Source organism: Diplotaxodon limnothrissa, linkage group LG15 (assembly GCF_057381915.1).
Source record: "Diplotaxodon limnothrissa isolate DT_005_m linkage group LG15, D_limnothrissa_male_GT1.1, whole genome shotgun sequence".
NCBI classification, from domain to species: domain Eukaryota; kingdom Metazoa; phylum Chordata; class Actinopteri; order Cichliformes; family Cichlidae; genus Diplotaxodon; species Diplotaxodon limnothrissa.
The window spans coordinates 8,065,170-8,091,582 of record NC_140610.1 but is presented as its reverse complement, the minus strand read 5'-3'; the positions used below and the strand labels follow the sequence as shown (position 1 = coordinate 8,091,582).

Genomic DNA, 26,413 nt, shown 5'->3' with positions numbered 1-26,413 from the left:
CTCAGTCTTAGATTTTCCCGAGTTCCTTGGACTTTCCCATCATTCTGGGTATAGGTCGATCCAATGAGTGCTGTCAAACAAATCCTTTTCGGCTATAGTCAATCATGATCGCTAACAAGATGTTAACAAGGCCTTGTCAAGTTAAAAGAGATGTATACTTTTGACCCTCTGTGTATTATAGAAAATAAGTTAAAACTTGTTCACTAAAGCCACCTGTTCCAACTGGGACAAAGAACAGTAAATTACCACGACATTCATGCCGATGATGAGTATATGTAAATTTCTGACCACAACTTTACATGATCAGAGCACTGACATTAACGTCGAGATACTTTGTTTTTTTGTTAAATCTCTTCTTGTATTTACTGTGCTGTGTTGTTTCTTTTAACCATATAATCCTTTAACTTTGCCTTTTGCTGTGCTGGACAACTACTGTGTTTCCTTATCTTGTATGCACATGTGCTTAGCGAGCGAAAGCCATCACGTTAGGCTTCCAGGTATAGCTCATTAGAACAGCAGTAAGTCAGTTAAGGCCAAGGTAGAAATCGTGCAAATGTCTTTGTGTGAGTAGACATTCATATATTTGTTTATTGCGCCGCCTGTTTTGATTGATGGAGGGGAATGAAGACATTTTTCAGCTCAGCATTTAGAAATTATTTTACATGGCTGGTAACACCTACTGTGTTATAGATTTTTAAAAAAAAAATGGATATGAGTAATGCAGCATCTAAAAATCATTTTCAGTGTTGGTTTACTTCTTATTTCCTGAACCTAGAAATATTCAATATGTATATAAGGTTTTTGCTTAAAATATAAACCAACTACTGATCATAGTTCTTTCATTCTAACTTCAAACCAAATTAGACTAAATATATCTGATAAGCTGCAGAAACTGGACACACACTATTGAATTGCAATTTAAATGTCCTGTAGTTGTCTGTAGTTGTTGTTGTTACGATGCTTTGAGAGAACCATATAAAGATTATCCCATAAGATGTACACTAATATGCATATTAAGAGATTTGTGATATATTTAGTGTCTTTTTAATCTAAAGTAGCAATACAACAGTAAATAATACCTGTTACATATTTGGATTTTTCTCATAACTAAAACATGTTAAAGTCATCCTCTCCATTTATCCACCTGCCCCAGTAGCCATGTCTCTCATTGGCTTAGAGGGCAGCCAATCAGTTGCAAGCTCAACCTTCTGGGGGATGGCCATTCAAATTGTGTGGCTGGGTGTTCTTGAGGGCCGGCTTTTACTTGGAGACCCTTGTCACACACAGCTTCCAGTCACAACAGTCAGGACTTCAAAGGCAGCCAGAGGCTGTTGGTGAGAAGAGTGAGTGACAGGAATACAGACGCAGGGAGAATGAGTGGAGCTGATAGTGTGATACAATAGAGGGAAAGGCAGTAGATGGAGACAAACTTTTGAGGCCGAATATATAGAAAGTGAGAAACGGTGCAGTGATAGATAATAGCGCATAAAAGCTGTCGAGCAGAAGGACAGGACAGATCCAGGGAAGGTGGAGGAGGCGGGCAGAAGCAGACGTCCCTGGACAGAACATTTCCTCCTCTTCAGAGCATGGTGACAGAGTTCACATGGATTTAGTCGACCTCTACCTCCCGGAGTGTTTCACCTACCACTCTAACACAGAGTAAGTACTGTCTTATAGCAGAATGACTCCACAGAACCTGAAGGGTGTCCTCTCAAACGGTACAAAGTGCAGATGAAGCCAAGATTGTGTTCACGCCATACTTGACAGCTGCTTCATCACATCGACTGACTCACTGTTTCTCTGTATTTGCGATATACTCAAATCATTATTGCAAAACAGACGTGGCCTGTGACAATCTTTATTGCAGAGGGTGACGGGGGGAGGGGGTTAAAAAAGTGTTTTCTGTGGTGCAGCATCATCACTGTTTACGCCACCTTTAAAGAAAAAGAAGTTGCTCATCTTGTCTTGATCATTTACCTTGTTCTCATTGTTCTGTTCAGAAGAATACACATCAGCACACACACACACCCTTATCTGTGTCATCTTGTCTTCTTTTGACATGATGTTGTGTAAATATTTGAGTTCACGTTCATGTTAATTTAGGCCTGCAGTCCTTTCCAGCTCTTGCTCTTTGAACACTTTCATTAACGTTTTATGTGCCTTGGGTACGTTGAGATCAAACTTTTATGAGTGTGAAGGTTTGTTTGGATTGATCACAGTTGCCATTGTTCATTGTTTGTTTGTTGATAGTGAGGGTAAGCAGGCAAGGCCAGGTTAGAGGTAACTAGTGGTGGCTTGTGTCATCCAAGGCTGGTAAAAATCCTCCACAAGAACAATGCAAATGGGAAAAGAAAAGTCAAGCAGCTGTTTGATTGCGAGTTTGCAGGGGTTTTTTTTTTTTTTGATTGCTTGTTTTGTCTGTAATCACAAACAGAAACACAAAAAATTGGTTCATTATCATCACGGCGGCGTAATCAATGTGATCGAATATTTGATTTAGAGTAAGATTCCTCGGGAGAGCGCGGGAACGAAGACAGAAATCTAGCAGACATGTGAGTGCGCTGTTTCCCTGATTGTTTGTGACACAAGCAACCGGATAAGGAACGTTAGAAAAGGTGATGGCGGCCGCAGATGATCCCTGTGAATGGCACGCTATCCATGTTTCCCGCCGACCCAAGCTCCAGCCACGGGTGCCGCATCTACTAAGGCTCTTACGGCCGCTCGGGGTGCCTCTGATCCCTGCTCATCTCTGGCTCATTAGTAATAAAAACACTGCTGAGACCCCGCTGACCTCAATCGCTCTCCCTAAGGTTTGGAGCTAAAAGGTTAGTCAACAGGCCCTTGAAGTTTTTGGGGAGGTTTTATAGTATTAAACAAAGACTTCTCTTCCTTCGAGGCTTTTAAATAAATCTATTTTGCTCTATTTTCTTAGCGTATTGTGATCAGTTTTTGAGATTTTCTTCCCTCCCTATTTTCCCCTCAATCTCATTCCCTGCCTCCACGCAGCCGGGTCATTGTTGTCTGCATTATGACTTTGCTCCTTTTCAAAGAAAGTACCCCCCCTCCCTTACCCCCCAGGTTAATGAGCCTCAGGACTGCCCCTTTTCTCTCCGTCCCTCTCTGGTTTTTTCACGCTCCCTCTATCTGTCTGCCTCCCGTGTACTTTCCTCCCGCCTCTTGTCGGTCTCTCCGTCTTTTTGTCTTCTTGTTGCTGTTGCCAAGATGCAGTTAGAGTTGTTTTGGATACTGGTATAATAACTTTGAATACCCCACCCCAACCAAACACACACACAATGATTTGTCCCTGCTGCACTGAGCTGTACAAGCTGCACCAACCGTTTTTTGATGGGCTTTTATGTGGAGTTGTAGATTAGTAATCTGTCAGAGTGAATATCACATCACATCTGATCACCCCACTCTAATGCAATTTCATTATGAAAGCAAAATGCCTACCACCCCCCCCCCCCCACCCCCACCCCCCGTGATGCATTATAATGGGAAAGCGTAAAGTATATCTCACTCTGTACCTGTCAGGGACTAGACACAGCATTATGGACACCTGTGATGGATAGCCATTGAGACTACCAGTGAGTCATTTTAAAAGGAAACTGAAATCTATTCACTGTGCTGTTATTATAGTCTTTGAATTGGATTGGAGAGGGTGGAGATGCAGCGGCGGGGAGTGCAGGAGCAAAATGGCATCATAGGGATAAAATTAAACATTTAAGGCACCATAAGCAACAGTATTTTATTGTAAAAATAGCACTTTTTTTTGAAAAGTACTGCGGTGAAAATTCTTCCACTCTGCAGTAGAGATGGCACGATACCACTTTTTTATGTCCGATACCGATACCGATATCATAAATTTGGATATCTGCCGATACCGATATGAATCCGATATAGTGTTTTTTAATCAACAAAACTGTTTTTTAAAATATCTTGCTGCATTTTGCAAGTCTGCAAGTTCATACTCAAGTTTAAAACAACAACTACACTAAAGCTATTCTGTTATACCTGTATACAAAAAAAAAATTTCATAGTTCAGCAATACTGATCAATCTAATAAACTTAGACCTACACCATCCTCCCTATTCTGGTATTTTAAAGAGTACTTAGCGTAAATATTAAGCAACCTAACTAATAGGGGTCCAACTCCCAGCAACAACAAAAATTAAATAAAAAATAGGGAACCACCCCTCACGCTCCACCTCATGATGCTTAATCAACGTAATCAACCTTAATTTGATGCAGTGTGAAAAAAAATGCACAGAAATCAATTATTTTTCAAGAAATATTAAATAGATTCAACATCTTTCTTCAACAAAATTGCAGACTGCACAGATGGTACCTTCCCAAAGGAAAATGTACTATAGCTTACTAGGGTATATATATTAGACTTAATAGTCACTATATACAGTAATTGACTTCTATTCATTTTACATCAAATTAAAACTTTGGGTGTCAGATAATTATTTATTAAAAGCTAGACATTTTAAATGAGAATAAGAAAGAAAAGTATGTCTTTGTGCCCCCTTTTCCCAGTTAATGCCCTATCGGCCCCCCTGGCTAAACTTTGCTAGATCCGCCCCTGCACAGTTACCAGCCGTCAGCTACGTAGAAAAAGATCCTGGTGTAGAAAGTAATATTAAATAAATTCTAACAACAGCTTATCAAGCTTAAATGTGCTGCTGTTGTTCAGCCGCTGGTTTGCTCTTTCTGGCGCAAAGTGGACCAAAAACAAACAAGAGAGACTCGCGACAGAAAAGCCGATCAGCTGATTATTAGCAGTTTCACGATTGAAGTAGCAGCCGGAGAGCGAGAGGCAGTCGCTCGTTAAGCTTAACGTGGGAATGCTTTACAAACATTCAGAGATGGACTTACACACTTGCTTTACTTCTCTCGGGGATAACTTTGTCGGAGATGAAATGCCGGGTTGCTAGCGAAGCTCCAAATGCTATCCAGACCACCGACAGGTCCCGCATGCCACAGCTGCTCTATCACGTGATGCATACTGCTCCGACGTTCTGAGGCGAGTTACGGCGTGTTGCAAGTTTTGTGAGGTGCTTTCGTGATATTTAATGGATCGGATTACATTTTTTATTTTTCTCCGATATCCGATCCAGTAATTTAGGTCAGTATCGGACCGATACCGATACGTAATATCGGATCGGTCCATCTCTACTCTGCAGCACCGTGTGGGGTCGTTTCCAGCTGCAGGTGGCTGTGGGAGAGCAAAGCAGCTTGGGCTCAGAGGAGAGTGTATCCTAGACTTTTTATCTGCTGGAAGACAAGAGTAACAGGATCGCAAATGAACGGCGATGCTACTCTGATATGTAAATGGGCAAAAGTTGCCAAACTGCAACAGTATTTCTAAAGGTTGTAATTTGATTTAGAGAAGGCAACTTGGTTAAAAGCTCAGCCACAGTTTTTGGTGCTCGAACGTCTTTGATTCTGCTACTTTGGATTTATTCTACTGCACCAAAGCAGTTGAGCTTTGATTTCCAAGCTCTTTGAAGGCAGCAGTCGCTGTGATAACACTGGTACAGTTGTTTGGTTTTCCTATCAAGACCTTAGTTGTCTTGCTCAGTGCCTTACTGTGCGTGTCCGTGTATGTTTTTGTGGGCTTGTAGAGGGGTCAGTAGCGCGTGGCCATGGTTTACTCAGTGGGTGGTTAAAAGCAGCCAGTCTTTTTGCCTACCAAATAAGTTGTGATTGGAAGCTGCTGATTTACATGGCAGGAAACCGGCTGAATTGGACCTCAACCTCAACAAGCCAAGAATAGAGTGGGAGAGATGTACGGATAGTGTGTGGGGTGTGTGTACAGCAGTTTTCTTTTTTGGGGTTTTTGTTTTGGAAGTTAGGCCTGGCGTCAAAGAGCTGCATGCAATGTAAGTGTTAGGGTGTTTATGAAGACACATGCTTTGACAATGTGTCCGTAAGAATGTGCGTGCCAGGAGGTGTAGTGTGTTCCCGATCGTAGGAATCTGAAGTGTATGCGGTGAAGACTACGTTTTTTATTTTTACATCCACGCACAAAAGTCTGACGCCACAATGCGAGCGAGCGTGTGCGCAGGTGTGTGTGTGAGCGCAGATCACATGCCTGCAAGCCTACTGTACGCTTCAGCTGGTTTCAAATGCTTTTTCTCCTCGGCATGGTGACAGAGAGTCTGTTGTGGTCACATCCTAATCCAATAATAGAGCCATGATACACACTTTAACATGCAGGGCTAGGAAAAAGATTTATTTCCAGCTTTTATTATATAACTAATAATGGAAAGATTTTATTTAAATATATAAATACATTCTTTCATTTAGTTAAGGATTGACTTCTAACAAAAGCTGTACTTTCCACTTTATATTTCTTACAAAAAACACCTGCTCAGTTGTTGTATCTGGTGTAGGCTTCAGGCAGTTTATCAGGTCAAATTTGGTAAATGAGAGAAACAAAGAGAAAATAGATTGAAGACAATAGGCAATAAAAGTGGAAGGAATGTGAGTATATTTGGATTGAACATGACGGTGTGGATGATTGCTGGTTTAGCTATTTTCCTAGGTTTGCTTAAGCAATCGCTTCTCTGAAAACAAAGCAGTGTAATGAACAGCAGCTTTGCATATGGGGGAAATCACAAACGGCTGGTTTCTCTAACACTCGGACGGATGTGGAAACTGGTATGTGGTGTTGTTGAAGCGTTGTGGATTTGTGAAATTAAAAAACTGATGTATTCAACAGAAACTATGGCCTTTCTCATTCTTTTTTTAAACCTTTTAGCCAACAAATACATACCTGTGTTTGTGAAGAGATGTGAATCCATATATTAATTTCAAGTATATTCATTACACGATTGCTATCTGTGTAGATGATGCCAGAACTAATAAAACTAATATAAAACTAATCAAAGCCCACCGACCTGAAGGTCAGCTGCAAATATTAATAGCAATATCAAAGTGACTCATTAAATAAAGATGACTTCAAATTCTCCAACATAGATATATATTAAAATAAGATGCATACACACATCATATGTATTAAATTCTTTTTTCTTTTTTTTTTGTCTCCAGGCATCTGGACAGGATGTCAGTGAGGGGCTTGGACCCCACCTGTCCCTCTTCTATAAAGCGTGAGCCTTCCAGCCCCAGCCCCAGCTCTCAGGGTGATGTCAGCCCGGCCCAGCCCAGTCCTGGAAGCTCTTCCTCGGACACAAACTCCAGCTACGGTCCTCTCACCAAAGGCCACAATCACAATAATGGGCAGGACTCACCAGGCCTCTTTAGTCACACAGCGGGGTTGGCTAGTAATGGAGGAGCAAATAGGTTGGTGTATGTATCATATTCTCCTTTATTTCATCTGTTTTACTCCATTTTGTATGTGAAATGATATTATTACTATATCTGTGTATTACCCTTATTTTTACTCTTCCTTTTTCTCTCCAGGAGGTTTGGTGAGGAAGAAGGCCAAGTCAAGTGCGAATTCATGCTGGGCTCTGTCGCCAAGCGCCTATGTCTAGTGTGTGGTGACGTGGCGTCTGGCTACCACTATGGTGTGGCCTCTTGTGAAGCTTGTAAGGCCTTCTTTAAGAGGACCATCCAGGGTGAGACTGGCACTGTATATAAAACACACCTTCACAAACACGCTCAGTTTCAGTAACCGCATTTATTGTGATTAGCATGGCTGATAATGCCTTCCTGCATCATATAAACCTGTTTTAGGAGCAACAAGGTGTAGATGTTCCCTGATCATTTGTTTCGGGAAAAACAAGCCCTGATCAGTTAGCTCACAAGCCTCCGCCTTCAAAACTGCAGAAAGGCTTTAGATAAAGATCTGCTCGCAAGCAGCTGATATGCAGTTATACTTAGACCACTGTGTGTATAGTCAACATCGCTGAGTTTAGGTTTAAAGCTTGACATGTGTGCGCAATCGCTTCAGCCCTGAAGGAAGTCAGCAAGGAGAGCCGGCAGCATGCAGTTTGTGTGTTTTAAAGGGATTGTCCCCTCTTGGCCCAGCTCAGGAGCCTGACAGGAAGCGTTTAGTTTAGGCCTCTAGAAGTTGGCTACTCTAGATGAGTTCACAGAGCAAGCTTCACTGGCTGTCGCATCAGACAAAGCAGATCTGGCTCATCAGATACTTCCTATCGCTGATCAAGGGTGGTAGCTAAAAGCACCCCCAACTGGCAGAAAGCCATCAGACTTAACATACACCTTGGGTTGCCAGTTAGTGTGGAGAACATGTATGGTTTTGTATTTTTTTTAAAATGTGGACATTTACCACAACCTTATAGTGAAATTTACTTAATAGGGTAATCAGGATCACTTATCAGGGTAATCAGGGTCAGTTACAAGTCGAGACCACAAATACATTAACCCTCTGGTATAATTTACCACAACTTTATAGTGAAATTAACTTGTTAGGGTAATCAGTCAGTTATGGGGTAAGACCACAAATACATAACAGAAAACCTGAGATCCAACATGGTGCAAATAAGGAACAGTCTAAAGAACTACAACCTTAAAGTCAGCGTATCTACCCAATCTACCCAATTTCACTGTGCAAGAAACTGCACAATGACAATAAAAAGCTCTAAGTCTAAGTATCTCAGCCTTGGTTTAAATTATAACATTTCCTTTTGAAAAAAAATTCTGTTTCTCAAAAGTACCTCAGTTTAGATCCTTTACAGATGCCAGTGAGGTTTGCTGTGTAATCTCAACATTTTCTCAGACATAACATTGAGATAGCAGTGACAATGAGTAATACTGAATTGCTGCTTCATTGTTTGCAAAGCAACTACTAAGTCCCCCCCCCCCCCCTTCTCACTTGTTATCCTCCAGGTAACATCGAATACAGCTGTCCAGCATCCAATGAATGTGAAATCACCAAGAGAAGACGGAAATCTTGCCAGGCTTGTCGATTTGTGAAATGTCTGGCAGTGGGCATGTTGAGAGAAGGTCAGCTATATCCTAAAAAAAAAATCCTTTTCCGATCCTTGTCAAAACCTTACTCGAGCTGCCTTTTTTTCTGAGATCGATCAGTCGGTGGCAGAATTTCAAATCTCCTCTTTCAGACAGTTGAGAAAGAGAGTGAAGCCTAATACAAGTCTGACTGCAATTACTTTGTAGTGCATTCCTCTAAACAATAACCTAGTAAACCCTTGACAGTAGTTGTGTAAACTCAAATGAAACCTAAAACTTCTGACAGTTAAACTTCAAGCCCTCTGTTCCGGCTACGAGGTGCGTGTGTGTAGGTAATTTGTATGTGTGGTAAACACAAGTTTGAACAATGCAGAGCTGTGTCTTAGAGAGGGAGGAGAAAGCTAATAACTGCTCATCTGTGTCAGTCTTTGCTTCATGAGTCTTCCTCTGAAATAGCCTATGGACATGTGCCAACTTGTGTAGGTGTGTGAGCAGTGCTGCAGCAGCTATTAAGATAACAGAGCGCGCTGTGAGCTGCATCAAATGTAAAACAGAAGAGAGTTTAAGGGCAGATTAAACTAGAATGGGATAAGTTACCTATTAAAGCCTACTGAGCCTGCTGTTTTGCAGTAATCAATAACATTCTGCCACTTCTTACATCAGAATTATAGGATCTGTGCTAACAGATCCCAGTCACCTTACAGAGTATTTATACTTATTAAATACTACTACAATACAATACATCAAATAAGTTTAGCAATGAGCTTTCATGTTCCTGCCTTTTTTCTATAGCTAAGGTCCACCCTGCAAAATTTCATCATACATGCTCAAAAACATGAGATGACAGTGGTAAATATGTTCCACTGGTACTCTGTGAGTGTGGTCAGGTGCTCCTTTAGTGTCACTATGTGCCTGCGGTGTGACATATTATCCAGATTTAGAAGTGACTCAAAAAGGAAAACATTAGCGACCTCCTACAGTACCGGCCACTCGTTGCCTTCTGCGTATGTCCACGAGAAGATAAGGAAGAGAGAGGGGAGCTGATGAAACGCATGAGTGGGTGGGTGGGGGGTGAAATCCAAGGCATAAGAGAGAGTAAATAGAATTATTAGGCATTGTTGTCAGCATCACACACCATGTAATTCACAAGAGCCATATTGAAATCAAAAACCTTTATTCAGTGTTTTCAAACTATGGATTAATTCAGCTGGGTACACAGTTGTGATAGCTTCATCCATTTTAATCTCCACGTATGAAAGCTAGAAAGATGGCGTTCTAATCTTCAAAGGCATGTGGGTCAAAGTGGAAGATGCGAGGGAAGTGTCAGCTACCTTTCTGAACCTGTGCTTTTTCTCTTTATTTTCTCATTTATTATGTTTTGGTGACAGGCAGAATACAAGAGGGATGTAGTTACCCATTGCATTATCTTCACTGATCCCCAGAAAACGGACCAATCCTGTGCATCAGAGGCATGTCAACCTCTGTGCATCATGCAGGGTCTAACAAAAAACTCACCATGCTGCTTTATTGCTATTGGCGTTTGTTTTTTCCTTAGTAAAGGTTCTGTTTCTTCTGGGTCAGCACTGTTCTGGTTTGATTTCATCTCTATATTGATTTTACCATTTTCTTTTTAAAATTAAAGACCTTTTTCTTCCTTAAGAGTTATGTCTTAAAAACATAGGCTCATAACACAACAATGGCTGCTGCAACAGATATACCGTTACCTCTTTGCATTAGCAATCCTCCTCTGAATGTTAAACGCAGTTTGCAGGTTGATGGGCTTCACAGAAAGTTCTCATTAGATTCCATAAAAGTGGATCTAACTTTCTCTGTCTGCAAAATAAATGATTAGATCCCAAATTCAGTGAATATGAGCAGTCAGAGATGCTGTCGGTGGAATTTGATAGCTCATTGTGTTGTTCACTGAGAAGTGAAATGTTCCAAGTTTGAGGCCTTGACGAAACACAAACGCCTTGGAGGGTTGGATCAGGAAGGGCATCCTGCGTAAAAATCTGTGCCAAATCAAATATGTGGATCTATCTGCTGGGAATAAGGGAGTAGCCCGACAAGTTTCTACTCTCCCGTGACGTACGCTGTCTCACAAATTTCAAGACTTAATGTCCATCATATAAAACCTAGAGAGCATATATTATGGCCTGTCTGCTGACAGATTATCATAATTTCGGGCAGCCTCTCTTTTGGTTTGGTTTGGTTTGTCAACTTCTCAGATGACTCCAGCTACTTTTTTTGGTCTAATGCTAAACCAATAGAAACAATGGGTAACAATTGCTAAAATGCGACCCAGGTTGCAATAAAGTGCAATGATAATTTAATACCACCTCTTCGTTGCTAAGCACACAACAGCATCTGGTCATTGCAGCTGTGTATAAATGTGCTTGTAAGTTATTGATATACAGAATAATAGCATCTTTACACGTGTTTGTGTTTAAACATGTCAGTCAGCAGCAGCCATATTTATGCTCATGCCACTGTGTTCTTGTGAGCAGGACTGTCTCTGCCCTTCTTCTAAATTAGCTGCTTTTAATGGGATGGGTGCGTGGCGGGGGAGGGGTGGGGGCATCAGCAGCATCCCAGTCTACCTCTCAGCCCTCTCTTCTCTTTGCTTTCCCTCCTCCCTCATAAATTCCTCCAGATGCCTTGTGGGACTCCTGGACCTCCATGAAATGGGAACTGCCCCTCGTAACTCTGGCTGTAAGCGCCCTCGTAATGCGCTTCATCGTGTATCGTAATGCCGCTCTTCCCTGGGGAGGCCGTAGTAAAGCCAGAGACAGAGGAGCTGTGAGGTTTAATGGGGAGAGTCAGAGCCATATTAAAAACACAGCTAAAAGACACATAGACCTCAGGCAGGATTTGATTAAGCTTTGTTTAGTCCCCATTTCTACAGTTGCTAGTGCTACTCAGAACAGTAAAAATTAGTATTTTAGGAAATGTGAAAATTATTTTGAAAATAGATGTTATAAAGCAGAAACTATGTGATTCTGTGTTTTTATGGTTTAATGGTTTATGTTTCTAAGAAATATGGCCAATGGTGCAACAATTCCCTGACTAGCCCCCACCTTTCTGTTTTGTCTTACTGTCTAATCTCTACTTCCTCCCGGCTGGAGTTACCTTTTCTTAGGGGTGTTAATCATTCAGCATTAATCAGCATTCTGAGAAAAGCATCAGGACAGAGGAAAGATAACGCCACAGTGCTGTTAGTAGCACCATGTGTATATTTGTCGCAATATCCGAGGAGTGTTGGGATTGTTTATACTAAACACTAAACCACGCTAACAAGGATCAGTCTGGATCAGCGGCTGGATTTCTCTGTTTCTCAACCACCTGTATGTATGCAGGGTGCATTTTAGGAACCTGTAAAAGCGTCTCATGTGGAAGTCCATATCCCTTCAAAGGAAGATGGTCTGATGTAAGAGGCAAAAAATAAATATGACTACTCCCTGTTTATCAAACTGAGATGGGCTGTTCAGAGGAACAGGAAGGAGGTGTGCGTGAATATCTGTTTTGTTATCCACAAAAGCTATTCTTGGCCCTCTGGTTGTCAGCACATTCCACTGTGAAAACTTACACTCAGTTCTGATGTGTGTTGTAACTCTCACATGTGAGTGGAAATAAATATGCCTGCATGAAAGCTCATTTTTTTCTACTAATCAAACCACAAAAAAGTGTTTGACTGAATCCCGTTTGCCAACGGTGTTAAATCTAATAACAACACATAGGAGGCACCCACATCCTCATCCAGCTAATCCATACTTGCCCCTTATGACATCACCAGCAGGTCAGGGGGCATTAACTTTCCACAGCCAATCTCTCCTTTAATACCTTGCTCATCTTCTTCAGCTTTAACTTCTCAGTCTTCACAAATCTTAAAACTTAGCGAACACGTGATCTAAATTTATTTGTATGTCATTGATGTTCTGCATCCATATTGATATTAAGTTTTCTTTCTTGCTCTTGTGAAGCACAGTATATTAAAAGTATGACCATAGACTGTATATAAAAGATGAAAATGAAGACGAACACGACCCCTGGTTATAAAGGGAAGTCAGAATATATAGAAGTGTATAGGAATATAACTTTACTTTTCACTTGATTTATGATCTAAACTCATTAGGTTCATGCCCCGATCATAGGTTTCAGGGCTTACCTAATACAACATGATTTCAATTTTGTAAGAATTTGCAAAATTTTGTAAAATACATTCCCATTTGGATTACAATAGATAATAAGGCATACAGTTTAGGACAAGCATTAACAATTTATTTTGTCCAAGGTGCCACATGAGAAATTGGGGCTGTTTTGGAGGGCTGCACAACAATATTGTTGTGCCACAACAGTCCCAGTTTCACCAATATTGGTATGTGGCCCTCCACAGCCGTCCCGGTTTCACCAATATTAGTGTGTGGCTTTCCACAACAGTCCCAGTTTCACCAATACTGGCATATGGCTCTCCACAACAGTCCCAGTTTCACCAATATTAGTGTGTGGCCCTCTACAACAGTCCCAGTTTCACCAATATTAGTGTGTGGCCCTCCACAACAGTCCCAGTTTCACCAATATTAGTGTGTGGCCCTCCACAACAGTCCCAGTTTCACCAATACTGGCATATGGCTCTCCACAACAGTCCCAGTTTCACCAATATTAGTGTGTGGCCCTCCACAACAGTCCCAGTTTCACCAATATTAGTGTGTGGCCCTCCACAACAGTCCCAGTTTCACCAATATTAGTGTGTGGCCCTCCACAACAGTCCCAGTTTCACCAATATTAGTGTGTGGCTTTCCACAACAGTCCCAGTTTCACCAATACTGGCATATGGCTCTCCACAACAGTCCCAGTTTCACCAATATTAGTGTGTGGCCCTCTACAACAGTCCCAGTTTCACCAATATTAGTGTGTGGCCCTCCACAACAGTCCCAGTTTCACCAATATTAGTGTGTGGCCCTCCACAACAGTCCCAGTTTCACCAATATTAGTGTGTGGCCCTCCACAACAGTCCCAGTTTCACCAATACTGGCATATGGCTCTCCACAACAGTCCCAGTTTCACCAATATTAGTGTGTGGCCCTCCACAACAGTCCCAGTTTCACCAATATTAGTGTGTGGCCCTCCACAACAGTCCCAGTTTCACCAATACTGGCATATGGCTCTCCACAACAGTCCCAGTTTCACCAATATTAGTGTGTGGCCCTCCACAACAGTCCCAGTTTCACCAATATTAGTGTGTGGCCCTCCACAACAGTCCCAGTTTCACCAATATTAGTGTGTGGCCCTCCACAACAGTCCCAGTTTCACCAATACTGGCATATGGCTCTCCACAACAGTCCCAGTTTCACCAATATTAGTGTGTGGCCCTCCACAACAGTCCCAGTTTCACCAATATTAGTGTGTGGCCTTCCACAGCAGTCCCAGTTTCTCATGTGGCCCATTGAGAAATGAATTGCCCATCCCTGTTTTAGGAAGCAGCTACCAATTATTCCCTTGCATGTCACATTTGTCTTCACACATTCCTGTTTCAAATCTCCATATTTTGTCTCCCTTTCTGTCTTCATTTATTTATTTGTACTATTTGTATTTTTATGTTCTATTTCTATTGTATATATTAATCGGAATCTGTGGGTGGACAGCAAAGAAAGAATTTCATTGCACAGAGAAATGCCTTTGTCTCTTGTGACACATGACAATAAACACTTCGAATCTTGTATCTTGAACAGTAAGATGTTGATGGCTCAGCTCAAGGGTTCAAGCAGGTTACAGTGGCTGTGTTCATATTTTATGTGCGGTCTAAAAGTATGATTACCCCGTGGTTCTGTACTTTAGGTGAATGGTTGGATGCTATTTTTGTTGCACATGTAAGTTATATTACAGAGATGCAAATCATTTATGTATTACAGCTTCTTTTGAGTAGTTGATATTGAAAACTGCTTTGTAGCACCTAAAGAACTGTTCATTTAGCTTAAAAATTACTAAGAAATCCCTTTTGAATTATACAGCTGGATATTACCAAATATGTAAACAAATTTAAAAAAAGAGGCCTATTAAACATATCAGGTCCCCATAAGGAGAATCATGTGCTAACGGCTGTCTAAATGACTCAGGTAAAGTTTGTAGCATGCGTGCTTGTTGTTTTTGTCTGCTTCCACTTGTCTTTGCACTAGGATGATGTCGGAGTAAATGTGCAGTCATATTCGTTCTGTTCCCACTAGTGCTGTCAGCGTTAATCTCATTAAAATTACGTTAACGCCATAACGCAGCAAATCTCCGTTAACGAGTTACCGCGGATCGCCCCGTGCGTGGGGCTGGACGGCGTCAACACGTTAACGAGCTAACTGCGCTAACGCACTAGTTCCCACCAATTGAGCATTGCGTGGCACATCCAACATACTGTTTTATTTTTGTCCATCGGGGTCATACTTCACATGAAAACCAAAATAGTTCCAAACGCCAGATCTGAATGAGGGTGGGGTAGGTTCAATTTTGGGTAGCGTTGAGGCAGTTGCCATGTTGCAACAAGCTTAACTTCTGTCTCACTAGCTTGCGCTGCGCTCAGTGGATCTGCGCTCGACAGTGCAGCCTAGGCGGAGTAGTAAAACGCAGATCCACTGAGCTCTCAACACAGACAGCATCGTCAGAAGAAAAGTTGATAAAATAAATTAAAAATTTTGTGTCGATGCATATGCGTACCGAACCGTACCGAACCGAAAAGCACTGTATCGAACGGTTCAATACCGATACATGTATTGTTGCACCCCTAAAATGTGTATAGATAGATAGATAGATAGATAGATAGATAGATAAACATCTGGGAACCCTACTCTGGTTTTTTATTTTAATGCAAATATTGTTGAACTCTGGTGCCAAACCAGTGAGCAGATCACACAGCAAAACTCCGACGCACACTTCTGTGAAGTATTCATTACTGATATATTTGCTGAGAGTATTATGTACAAATAGACACTTGTCAATTTGTACATAATACTCTGACTGTAATGAGGCTGGTTGAATAATAGGCGCTGTGTAATATATAATTTGTGGATGATGCAGAGATAAGTACACATTGATTTGGTGTTTGTGTGTCAGACATGTCCACTTTTTTAAAAGTGTAAACACATGCAGTTTGATAGTTGTTAATATCCTGTTGGCTTACAGTAAAGGTTACCAGGCAGATTGCTATGCACAAACCTCTCCTCTAGCTCACCTTTGTCTCTCTTCATGGTACATTAACTCATAAAGTAGAAATTCTTTAAATAAATTCTATGGAATTATATGTTATAGTAAATCACACCTGTAAAATAGCTTTACAAACCACTGGTATGCAAGTGATAAAACCGCAAAACACATCTTGCATGTCCGACTAAGAGAACCTTATTTGATGTTCTTAATGTTGATGTAAGCGGTACATAAATATCTGCAGAAGTAAGACTAAGTACAGAAGGCTGCAGGCTCAAAGGCGTGGGGTATTACTGTGAGGTGTCAAGTGAGCAAATACCCTTGGCGTGTCTCTTACTGATGCCAATGCCATTATGTATCTATTCAGGGGCACTACGGCTATTTACACTGTGTAGATTGGGCAATCCAACACCACTACTGAAGAGTTCCTGAGTCACGTTCACCTCAGTGGATGCATGCTTCGTCTTTGTAGAGACACATGGCGATTCCATGAGTATAAATCCCATCAGCTTCCCCTCGTCGAACTGCCTCATTTGGACACACACACACACACACACACACACACACACACACACACACACACACACACACACAAATCCCTATCGTCATGGTGACTAGGTTATTGCCACAGTGCTTGTTAAGATGAGCAGTTGTCACCAGCTGCTCTAAAGTTGTTGAGTGTCATGTTACAGGATGCATGCTGCGGTGCCAGCATTAGACTTGTCCTGCCCATTCTCCTTGAGATGTCAGTATATTTTGCTTGGTAATTGACCAACTTCCTGTGGGTTTATTGGGTTTGACAAAAAAGCATTTTCCTGACACCCAAACTTTGTTTTTTTTAGTCATCATGAGAAACTTTCATTTGCTATTTGAGCATAAACTGTATAAAAAAGATGGACATAGCCACCATGACATCAACCGCTGGTTTCTAAGCTACCATTTTAAAGTCTGAAATTTCAGCACTGATGCTGTAGAGTCTGTCTTGTTTTATTTTGGCGTGAGAGGTTTTAGTGCTAGGCTATCAGCTAATGCTAGTATTTTTGGTACACTAGGTGGGCACACAACTGCATTGCAGGATGATTAGTTCAAACAACTGTATGTATGTACAAGGTCCATGGGAAAACCAGTCATCCTCAGATGAGATGATGTTCAGGAATAACACAGGAACCATCAAGTCTCCAGCCTTAGATTGAAAACTGCTGGAACACCAGTGTTCCCAAGCCACTGGAAAGCAAGATTTACATCTCCATGGACGGAGACGGTGCCAACCAAAAAAAAAGCCAGTCCTCTAAAATTGACATCTTCGAGCTCCACTGAAATTCGCAGCTCCCCACACTGACAAATGCCTTCTAGAGAAAAGTTTTATGGCCAGAAAAGACAAAGATTACTGCCTGTTATTGTCAAATAGCTCAGTGTGTTTACTATTGCCAAGCATGGTAGTGGCAGCACAATGCTCTGGGGGTGTTTTGCTGCCAGTGGGACTGGTACAGTCCACAAGTGTATGGAAGACTACCTCCAAATATATAACCTAAGTGTAAGAGCTAGACAGTTAAAACTTGAACACAACTGGATTCCAACCAATTGTGCCAAGAAGAGTGATCAAATATTCAGTCAGAATTCTGTTGCAAGCTACCAAAAGTATCTGGTCGAGGTGAAACAATGCTAAGAAACTAAATATAACACTTAGCAGCTACCTGTGCCATTTATATACCTTCAAAACATTAGTTTAAACAAGGATTTGTTTCAAACACACTTAATGTCACTCAAAATGAAATGGCAGTAATTTATTTTGTGTAAATGAGTGGACGTTAGCATGAAAAAAAGGACAAACAGGCATCTATATTTATAACATGACTGTCATTCTTTATGATCCACATGTTTGAATTGGCCAAGATTTTATGCCGGATGCCCTTCGTGACAAAATCCTCCTCATTTATCCGGGCTTGGGAAAGTTTCCAAGATTACTGGTTTGTGGCTATGCTAAACATCATTGTCCTCTGTTTGTGTTTATGTAGGTGTGCGTCTGGACCGGGTCCGAGGTGGCAGACAAAAGTACAAGAGAAGAATAGATGCCGAGAACAGCCCATATCTACACCCTCAGAATGCCTTGCCACAGAAAAAAACATGTAAGTGTAAAAATAAAATGTTCTAATAAGTGTTAATGGAGTCATTTCTTACGGTTTAAGTTGTGGTTTGGGAGCCAAAACAGTCCACTAATGTTTTCTGTCATTTTGTCTGTCAAAGCACAAGCAAACAAAATTTTATTGCTTTATAATACAATTAATTTTCAATGTTTTATTCTAAGTGCTTATTTAAAGCTACCTCATTTTCAAACATCAGGTTAGCAGTGCATTCTGAAGTCAGATGTTGGAGCTGGGAGTGACGTCACTCCTGACATGAGCGTGCTCCAGTAGTAAAGCCAGAAAAGCAAGGATAAAGCAAAGTTTTTTAGGTTATTCTAGTCAACTAAAACTCAGCTAAAATCTAAAATTAGATATAAAAACATTTTAGTTAACAGCAACACAGATAAAAAAAATAGGAAAATACAAAACTATAATGACTGTTCAGGCATCACTAGCAATGCAATGCTTGTTTTTTGCACTTTTTTTTAACTTTTGCATGAGTGTGTGTGTCTTTTGTGTCTTCTCTTCAAAGGAAATCCTAATATCAATGAGATCAATTGATCAAAAGTTATGATATTAATAAACTCTAACTCATTTTAGTCTCTGTAGGTGGTGTGGTGGAGAACAAGGTGGTATCTCTGCTGCTGGTTGCTGAGCCAGAGGGCATCTTTGCCATGCCGGATCCCACGGTACCCGAGAGCGACATCAAGGCTCTGACCACTTTGTGCGACCTGGCTGACAGAGAATTGGTGGTCAACATCGGCTGGGCCAAGCACATCCCAGGTATGATTCCGGCTGGTCTCCCCTGCCTCACTCACTCTCCTCGCACAAGCACACCGCACACATTAGCTCCATTAAGTCTCTAATCAGATCAGTGGAAGGATTGTTCTGACTTGTAGCAGCCAAGACACTCACGGGAAGCCCAGAGGAGGGAGGTAATGTTGGCTTGGCTGCGTGTTATCTGTCCGTCAAGCTCCTGTGTGTGCGTGTATGTGTGTGTATGCGCCGTGCCCTTGCTGACCAAAGTGTGCTCCTAATATATCAGCCAGATGAGCCGCGGCCACCTGGAAGTTTTAATTCATTTCCTGGGCCGCAGGCGTCTCCCTGTGCAGTCTGAATTATGGAAATCCTCCTGGCACTTGGAGCACACTTAGCTTCTCCTCTGACACAGGAACAGTGGAAGGATGTCCGGAGATTTGTTTTTCCTTCTTTGAATGCACGTGTAGAAAGCAGAGGGGAAGTGCATTCTAAAAGCTTAGTGGGATTAATACAGCTTTGTTGATGGTTGTAATCATGTGCCACAGAGGTATGCAGACTGGATCTGCTTTTGATATTGCAGGTTTAGACCCAGGAATGATAAAAGGAACACAATTCAGAAGCAGTTTACACACTTTGAGAGGTTGTTTCGGACCACCTTTCGATACAAGATGCTCCAAACTGGTGAAATGAGTTCTCATAATCCTGCAGCGCCTTCAAGAGTGGGATACTTTCGTTATCAGAGTGTACGGAGACTGCTTTAGATTGGTGCTGAAGTGAAAATGTAATAACTGTGGAAAACAGGGATGGCATTTTAGGCTTTATTTTCATTACTGATTGTATTTAATTTAGTCATTCAACTCATTTGTCAGAAAATAGTATTTAAAAAAAGACCATTAAAGCTAATGTCTTCAAAATTCAATTATCAGTACAAAAAAAAAAGATGTTCCATTTGCGATCAAACAGAGAAAGTGGTAGTGACTCAAAGAAAAGTCTGTTCAATTTCATATTGACTGGCTAACAATCATTTAACAAAAAGGATAAGGCCTGCTAGTTGGACATTCATCCAAAAAATCCATGCTTTGCAGTGAAAACATATTTTGTTTTCCTTTAATTTAAGTTTGAGTCGTGGTTCCTGACATGTGCAAATACAGCATAGTGAGTTTGTGAAGGTGGAAAATTAACATTCAGTGGAACTGAATTCAACTGCAGGTTAACTGAATCATTATTCACACCAGCTCATCAGACAGAGTTTTATCATCGGTCTTGATTCTGCTCTTACATATATGTATATATACACATATACACATATATACACATATATATATATGTCCAGACCCAAAACACGACAGGGGAAACACCTGGGATTTTTTTTGTTGATGCCTCATCTCTAAAATGCTTACAATACAAACAAAAACCCCTCTCTCACCTACATTCGCCTCCATGCTCGCCCCTACGAAGCGAACATGAAGCAATCATTTGAGTGTGTGTTGGTGTTTGGTGTCCGTCATCAGCGTTTCCATTGTTCTCTTATAATACCCACTCCCCTCACCCACTTCTCACCTCCCGGGGCCCCTGCTGTCTGCGTTTCTCCCGTTGTTTGGCTCTTTACTGTCAAGACAGATGGGAGTCCGAGTGATGGGTGTATTTGTGGCCCTTTTGCCAGTGGAAGGTTTACTGGGAGAGCAGAGCAGCGGTGCACATGTACCTTGGGGTGGGGGTGGGGGGCTTTGATTTTTAAAATTCAATCAAAATGTCAAGCACATCTTAATCAAACTTCTGAAATGTCACAAAAAAGCTGTGAAAATATTTTAACTACTTCAGTGTCATATAACCTTTAATATGTAGATATATATATTTTTATCTTAAATCACATAATACATGGGCTCCATTATTATTGTTATATTATATTTTTTAAATGGCATTTCACTGAATTCCGACTCTTGAGGCCCAACCTGCTGCTATGTATTCAGCACACGTTTCACTCGCTATAACATATCGTTAGATAAATTGATCCATGCTACTTCCACTTAAAGCTGGAGCCAGTTGGCCAAGCTCAGTGATAAAGAGTGGAAACAGGTGAGACCTGTTCAAATAATCTGATATTTTTAAGTGTGAATAAAAGTTACTGCTCAAGTCCCAACCTGGACACCACTCTGTTATCTAAAAACATTGCCCCTTTAGTGCTCAGCCTTCTAGACCGTGTCAGAGGCATCAAAATCACAGCGGTGATAAAGAAAAAAGCAGATTACAGATGAGATTGGCCAAAGAGGATATGACAAGCATCTCAAAATAAAAGACACAAAAAAGGGAAGAACAGACATGACAATAGGATCTTTTATGGAACAGGTTGAGGGTGTAAAAGATATAAAGAAAGCTCAGCTGACAGGAAACAAAGAGAAAATGTAGATTGAAGAGACACATGCACTCAGAATACGAGTATTTAAAAAAAGACTGGCCTTTCCTAGCAGCGTAATGGCCATGTCACATCAGCTCTGGGTGAGTGGCAGGACACACGGCCCCCACTGTTGAGAGAATCGGGGTCCTGGGCAAAGTGGCCCGGGCCATCTGAGTTCTTTGCCCAGGGGGAGGTGAGTGTGATGTGGCTACTGTCCTGGCTGTTCCCCCTCCTCCTTGTCTGCTCTTATCAGGCAGATTGACAGTGATGTGGTCTGAAGTCTGAGGGCCGGACTGGCAGATGAGCTGGCTAAAGACCAACTGCCCTCTTTGTTTTTGGCCTTTTTGAGTCCGTGATGCAAGTTGGCTGTCAAATGAATATGCTTAAAGGGTGACTGTAGTGTGACTGTCCATGCACCGTTGTTGATATGATCCAAACACGTGCAAGACTTTTCTCCTCCTTGTTGCCCTCGGTAAATGTTTGCCTGGTCCATTTAATGCATGATCTTTTCTTTTTATTGATGGTTTAACTTTACCTCAAAATCTATCAATATATTGCTTGCGATTTCATCATGCAGGCTCAAACACGTACTCGTGCTGGTCTTTCTCTCTGATCGATGATCCTGCGCCGGAATACTGATCCCTATTGGCCAATAAAATTGTGCACAGACAGCTTTTCCAATCAATCAGGGAGTGATAGTGGGGGGGAAATGGGTGCCACTGACGTCCCTGTACTGATTGTAAAGAGAAGTGGATCCTGATAACAATCACCAGTGGTGTCAAAAATACAAACACCTCCCACTCCGCTCCCTCGCTCTGTAAAATCATTCATTTAATTACAGTAAACGTGTGCAAGTATGTGTGTAAATGTAGGTTTATGCGGGGGCTGTGGGTGGGTTTAATCATACTCCTGTGGGGTGTAATTGTCAATCAAAGCAGGCACGTCCTACAGAGAGTAATTAGATTCACCACCTATTCACTCCCTGTGTCCTTTGTAATGCCCTTTGCCGTGTGGCCTTCCCTTGTGTAAAATCATTTTGTTTTATGCAAATTCTCTATCATTGCTTATATTAATAAGCATGGATAACCAGGTTTATGCTAAGCTGAGCTTCACAGAAAGTAAGACCAGAATGTATACAAGCAAAGGACTTTATAACTAAGAGACAACGCTAAACGTTAGCTTTGTCTAATAACAATATAACAATGTGTCATCACCGTACAGTTATGTATAATAGGCATGGAGCTCTAAAGACGTGAGAAAGAGCATTTGGTGTTTATCATTGCAGGTGGTTTATTATGTATTAATTGAATTAGTTTAATGAAATAGGAACGCACTTGAAAACACTGCAAGAACTCCCATAAGTAGCCTAATCCCACTGTAGCCTATTAAAGTCCTTTTGTGCGTCAAGGCTCAGCACAGGACACAGGAAAGAATTGTCTTTGACAGTAAGAACCACACAGTGAACTTTATGTTAAATAGATGTAGTGTTTTGAGCTCTACAATACAAGCCACATTTACACCTTCATGCACACATTCATAAAATGATTTAATCTATACAGGCTTAGTTTATCATATGGACACACACTCACACTGTTGATGCATCAGCAATTTGGTGTTTAGTATTATTCCCAAGCACTCTTCAACACAAGGACTGGTGGAGCTGGACTTTCAACCAGTGACCCGCTTTACCCTCTAAGCCAAAGCGATGCAAGTCAGTGTTATCAGATTCAAGTCACGTTTTCATAAAACTGGTTTCATTAAAGTGAGAAATTGTGTTATGGCCGAGATCTTTACATTCAGGATAGACAATGATCTGCAATTTCTGTATTTAGTGCTGGGATTTAACATCTGTTTGAGTTAAGAGATCTGTCGCATGTTGCACAATGTGGAAAGTCAAAATTTAAATAGTGGTTTAAGGTTGAGTCAGCAACAAAAGGAAATTGTGAACTACTCCAGTAACCACCCTTCCAAAAAACTTGAGGACTAGGTCAAAGGAAGGATGGATCAGGCTAAACTTTCAAAATTCTGGATCCTGTACTTCAATTCAATTTTCAGTTTTATTTATATAGCGCCAAATCACAACAACAGTCACTTCGAGTCGCTTTATAGTGTGAGGTAAAGACCCAAGAATAATAAAGAGAAAACCTCAACAATCAAATGACGCCCTATGGTGAAGCACTTACATTAGGAGGGAAAAATCCCTTTTCTAGGAAGAAACTTCCAGCAGAACCAGGCTTGGGGAGGGGCAGCCATCTGCTATGACCAGTTGGGGTTGAGGGTAGAGAGACAGGACTGAACTTCCCATTGCACAGCCTAATAGCATCTTCCATTAGACCCTCTCTGTCTGTTAAATACCCTCCTCATTCAAGCTCAACACTCAGTTTATGAAGGAGGTTCATTTTTGAGTTTTTTCTGTCACAAGTCTCTATTTCCATCCAAAGAAGTTATTTTCACAGACTTAGGAAAGTTTCTTGTCTTGTACAGGCCTTGTAAGACTAACCATGACATGTGAGCTGACATGTGGGAAATCTTTCTTTATTCTCTCTCCTTTCAGGCTTCCCTTCGCTCTCTCTGGCGGACCAGATGAGTCTGCTGCAGAGCGGCTGGATGGAGATTTTGATTCTTCGAGTGGTGTTTCGCTCGCTGGCCTTGGAGGACAAGCTTGTGTATGCTGAGGATTACATCATGGATGAGGAGCAGTCAAAGCTAGCTGGCCTGCTTGACCTCAACAATGCTATCTTGCAGCTGGTGAAGAAATACAAAGCCATGGGGCTAGAGAAGGAGGAGTTTGTGGTACTCAAAGCTATTGCACTTGCTAACTCAGGTATGAAGCTTCTTATTATGAAGATTGGCCTCTGAATTTGTACATTTCTTTTTACAGTAAAACCTTTTAATTTCTTGACATAGCTTAAGATCTTACTTTCATCTCTCCTAATAGACTCGATGCATATTGAGGACTCAGAGGCAGTGCAGAGGCTCCAGGATGTCCTTCACGGAGCCCTGCAGGACTACGAGACCATCCACCACCCGGAGGATCCTCGGCGAGCGGGCAAAATGATCATGACCCTTCCACTTCTCCGTCAGACAGCTGCTCGTGCCATCCAGCACTTCTGCAGCATCAAGCAGGATGGTCGTGTGCCTATGCACAAACTCTTCCTCGAACTTCTAGAGGCTAAAGCCTGACCTGAACGCAGACAGCCATTCGCTTCGTCCTGCAGGGGTTAGCATGTGAGGAAGTGAAGGATAACGGGTAATCGTGGGGTTTCACGCCATGTTTTTTTGTCCACATCAGTTCGCATTTGACAGTAAAGTCTCAAATTTGCAAGTGGCAGGAACGTTTTTTTTTTAAGCCACACCCTTCCTTCCACCAATGAAATGTTCAATTAAAGCGGAAAAGAAAGCTGTAAAACCGGCAAGCTGTGTCTTAGTGACAAGGCCGTTGTCGTCTTTGCCGTTTGTGACACCGAACTAAGAGTGCTGACCCGCTTCAAAGGATGAAGACAAATGGACAGGTGGCGTTAAAAGCAGAAGAGTCGCCTTCTAGAGATATCTACGGTTACATGCCAAACTTAGAGCTTCTTTTCTCAAATGACCACATGATACTTGAAAATCCTTGTGGATTACTTTATTCATCTCGAAGCCTGTAAAATATGCATTCTAGTGCATTTAGAAAACCTACTATGACTTGGGTTTTGTTTGTCCTTTTTGTATAGAAAAGGTATACATGTCCTAGGAGGTACTAGAGTAAGTCTTGCCAAAGAGTAGAGACTCATATTATTGAATAATACCAGCAAATATCCACAGTAATATGATGTGGCCTGTAAGGCATTCACATAAACCTTCATCCCTGCTCTGTGGTTTATTGCAAAAATATCTTATAATATATATATATATATATATATATATATACACATATCTACTACTTTCATACATCAGTGACTAAAGTGAAGCAATTAAATGATCAGCACCTAATACAACAACAACTGATATCTGGAGTTTAGAGAAAATTTCAGGGAAAGAGTATATCATGATGCAACTGAAGTGATATTTATTTAGAAAGTGGCTCTGCTCTTTTGTTATTTTTCTTTTAATAAATGTGGCATTAATGAGCAATTGCAGTGGATAATGATTTTTGTTTTTAAGATTTTTAAATGATATCATTGTAAGATAATTTTTTACCAGCTTCTCTGCTACAGCACTGATACCAACATCATATCATTAAAAATGAAAGACAGCGTGATTAAACGTGGAGTCTGTACTTGAAGATCATAATGTCGTAGAGCTGTGTAGACCCATAGATATAACTTTAACTATGTAAAAAATACAAAAATAAAAATAAATAATGGCTGCCATACTGTATAATCTGGATTAGGGAGGCGCTCGATGTCTTTTCTATGATAGAAGTCTGTGTAGGATCAAATTTGTGCACTACTTTTCCTTTTAGCCATAAAGTCTGAGGAAATTGGTGATGGCGCTCTGTTAATCTGTTAGCGTGTTTTGTGTGAAGAGTCGTTTTTCTGTCTTTGTTTTCCGCACCTGTTAAATGAAGGGATTAAACTCGGGAAGGAACCTCAGTACACGGAATTAAAATGTCCAAGTCTTGCTCTTTATTTAACTCAAGGTACTGTGACACTATAATGTGCTTTTTTTGTGATGAGAAAAACAGATGTAGCAGCAGAATGGCGGTTTAAATGTATGTCGTATATGACTTGCTGTATATACATCACGTCTTATGCCAACAGATAATGTCTAAAGATGCAATTAAGCTTTGTCTGGATGAGCTGTGCTGTGCTATTTCATTCTCAGGTGGATTTTTTTGGGCAATAAAGATGATCCCCTTAATGCAAAAGCTCATATTATCCGTGTGTCCCCTTCTTCCTCGATAAAGCGAAGAGGGGTTTGAAACAAATTCATTAAGAGCTGGTAAGTGGGTGCGGTCTATTCCGTGCAGTCTGACAATGGACTGTCATTTTCAAGCTGGGCCCATTATGGCACATTTAGGCCATCTGAGCCCAGTTGGAAGGAGATTTATAATTAACAGCCATAA

The 26,413-nt window shown here is 41.2% G+C and overlaps 1 protein-coding gene across 2 annotated transcripts; it reads left to right on the top strand.

Moving 5' to 3' along the window:
* The first annotated feature begins 1,313 nt into the window (after positions 1-1,313).
* On the top strand, positions 1,314-24,700 carry LOC146616980 (estrogen-related receptor gamma-like). 2 transcript variants are annotated; one of them, XM_085373620.1, is made up of 8 exons: positions 1,314-1,659; positions 7,060-7,311; positions 7,432-7,589; positions 8,824-8,940; positions 18,105-18,215; positions 18,813-18,995; positions 23,921-24,190; positions 24,305-24,700. In XM_085373620.1, exons 1-8 carry the CDS (start codon positions 1,604-1,606, stop codon positions 24,547-24,549), a joined length of 1,392 nt encoding a protein of 463 aa, XP_085229746.1. In that variant the 5' UTR covers positions 1,314-1,603; the 3' UTR covers positions 24,550-24,700. The 2 variants fall into 2 exon arrangements, with proteins under 2 accessions (XP_085229746.1, XP_085229745.1); XM_085373619.1 differs by having other exon boundaries at positions 7,060-7,317.
* Positions 24,701-26,413: the final 1,713 nt, after the last annotated feature.

Excerpts from the sequence above, each read along its gene's own strand:
- LOC146616980 (XM_085373619.1), top strand. The coding sequence starts at position 1,604 with ATGGATTTAGTCGACCTCTACCTCCCGGAGTGTTTCACCTACCACTCT. Across the intron at positions 1,660-7,059 it reads ACCTACCACTCTAACACAGA|GCATCTGGACAGGATGTCAG; the intron begins GTAAGTACTGTC and ends TTTTGTCTCCAG. Across the intron at positions 7,318-7,431 it reads GGAGGAGCAAATAGGTTGGT|GAGGTTTGGTGAGGAAGAAG; the intron begins GTATGTATCATA and ends TTTTCTCTCCAG.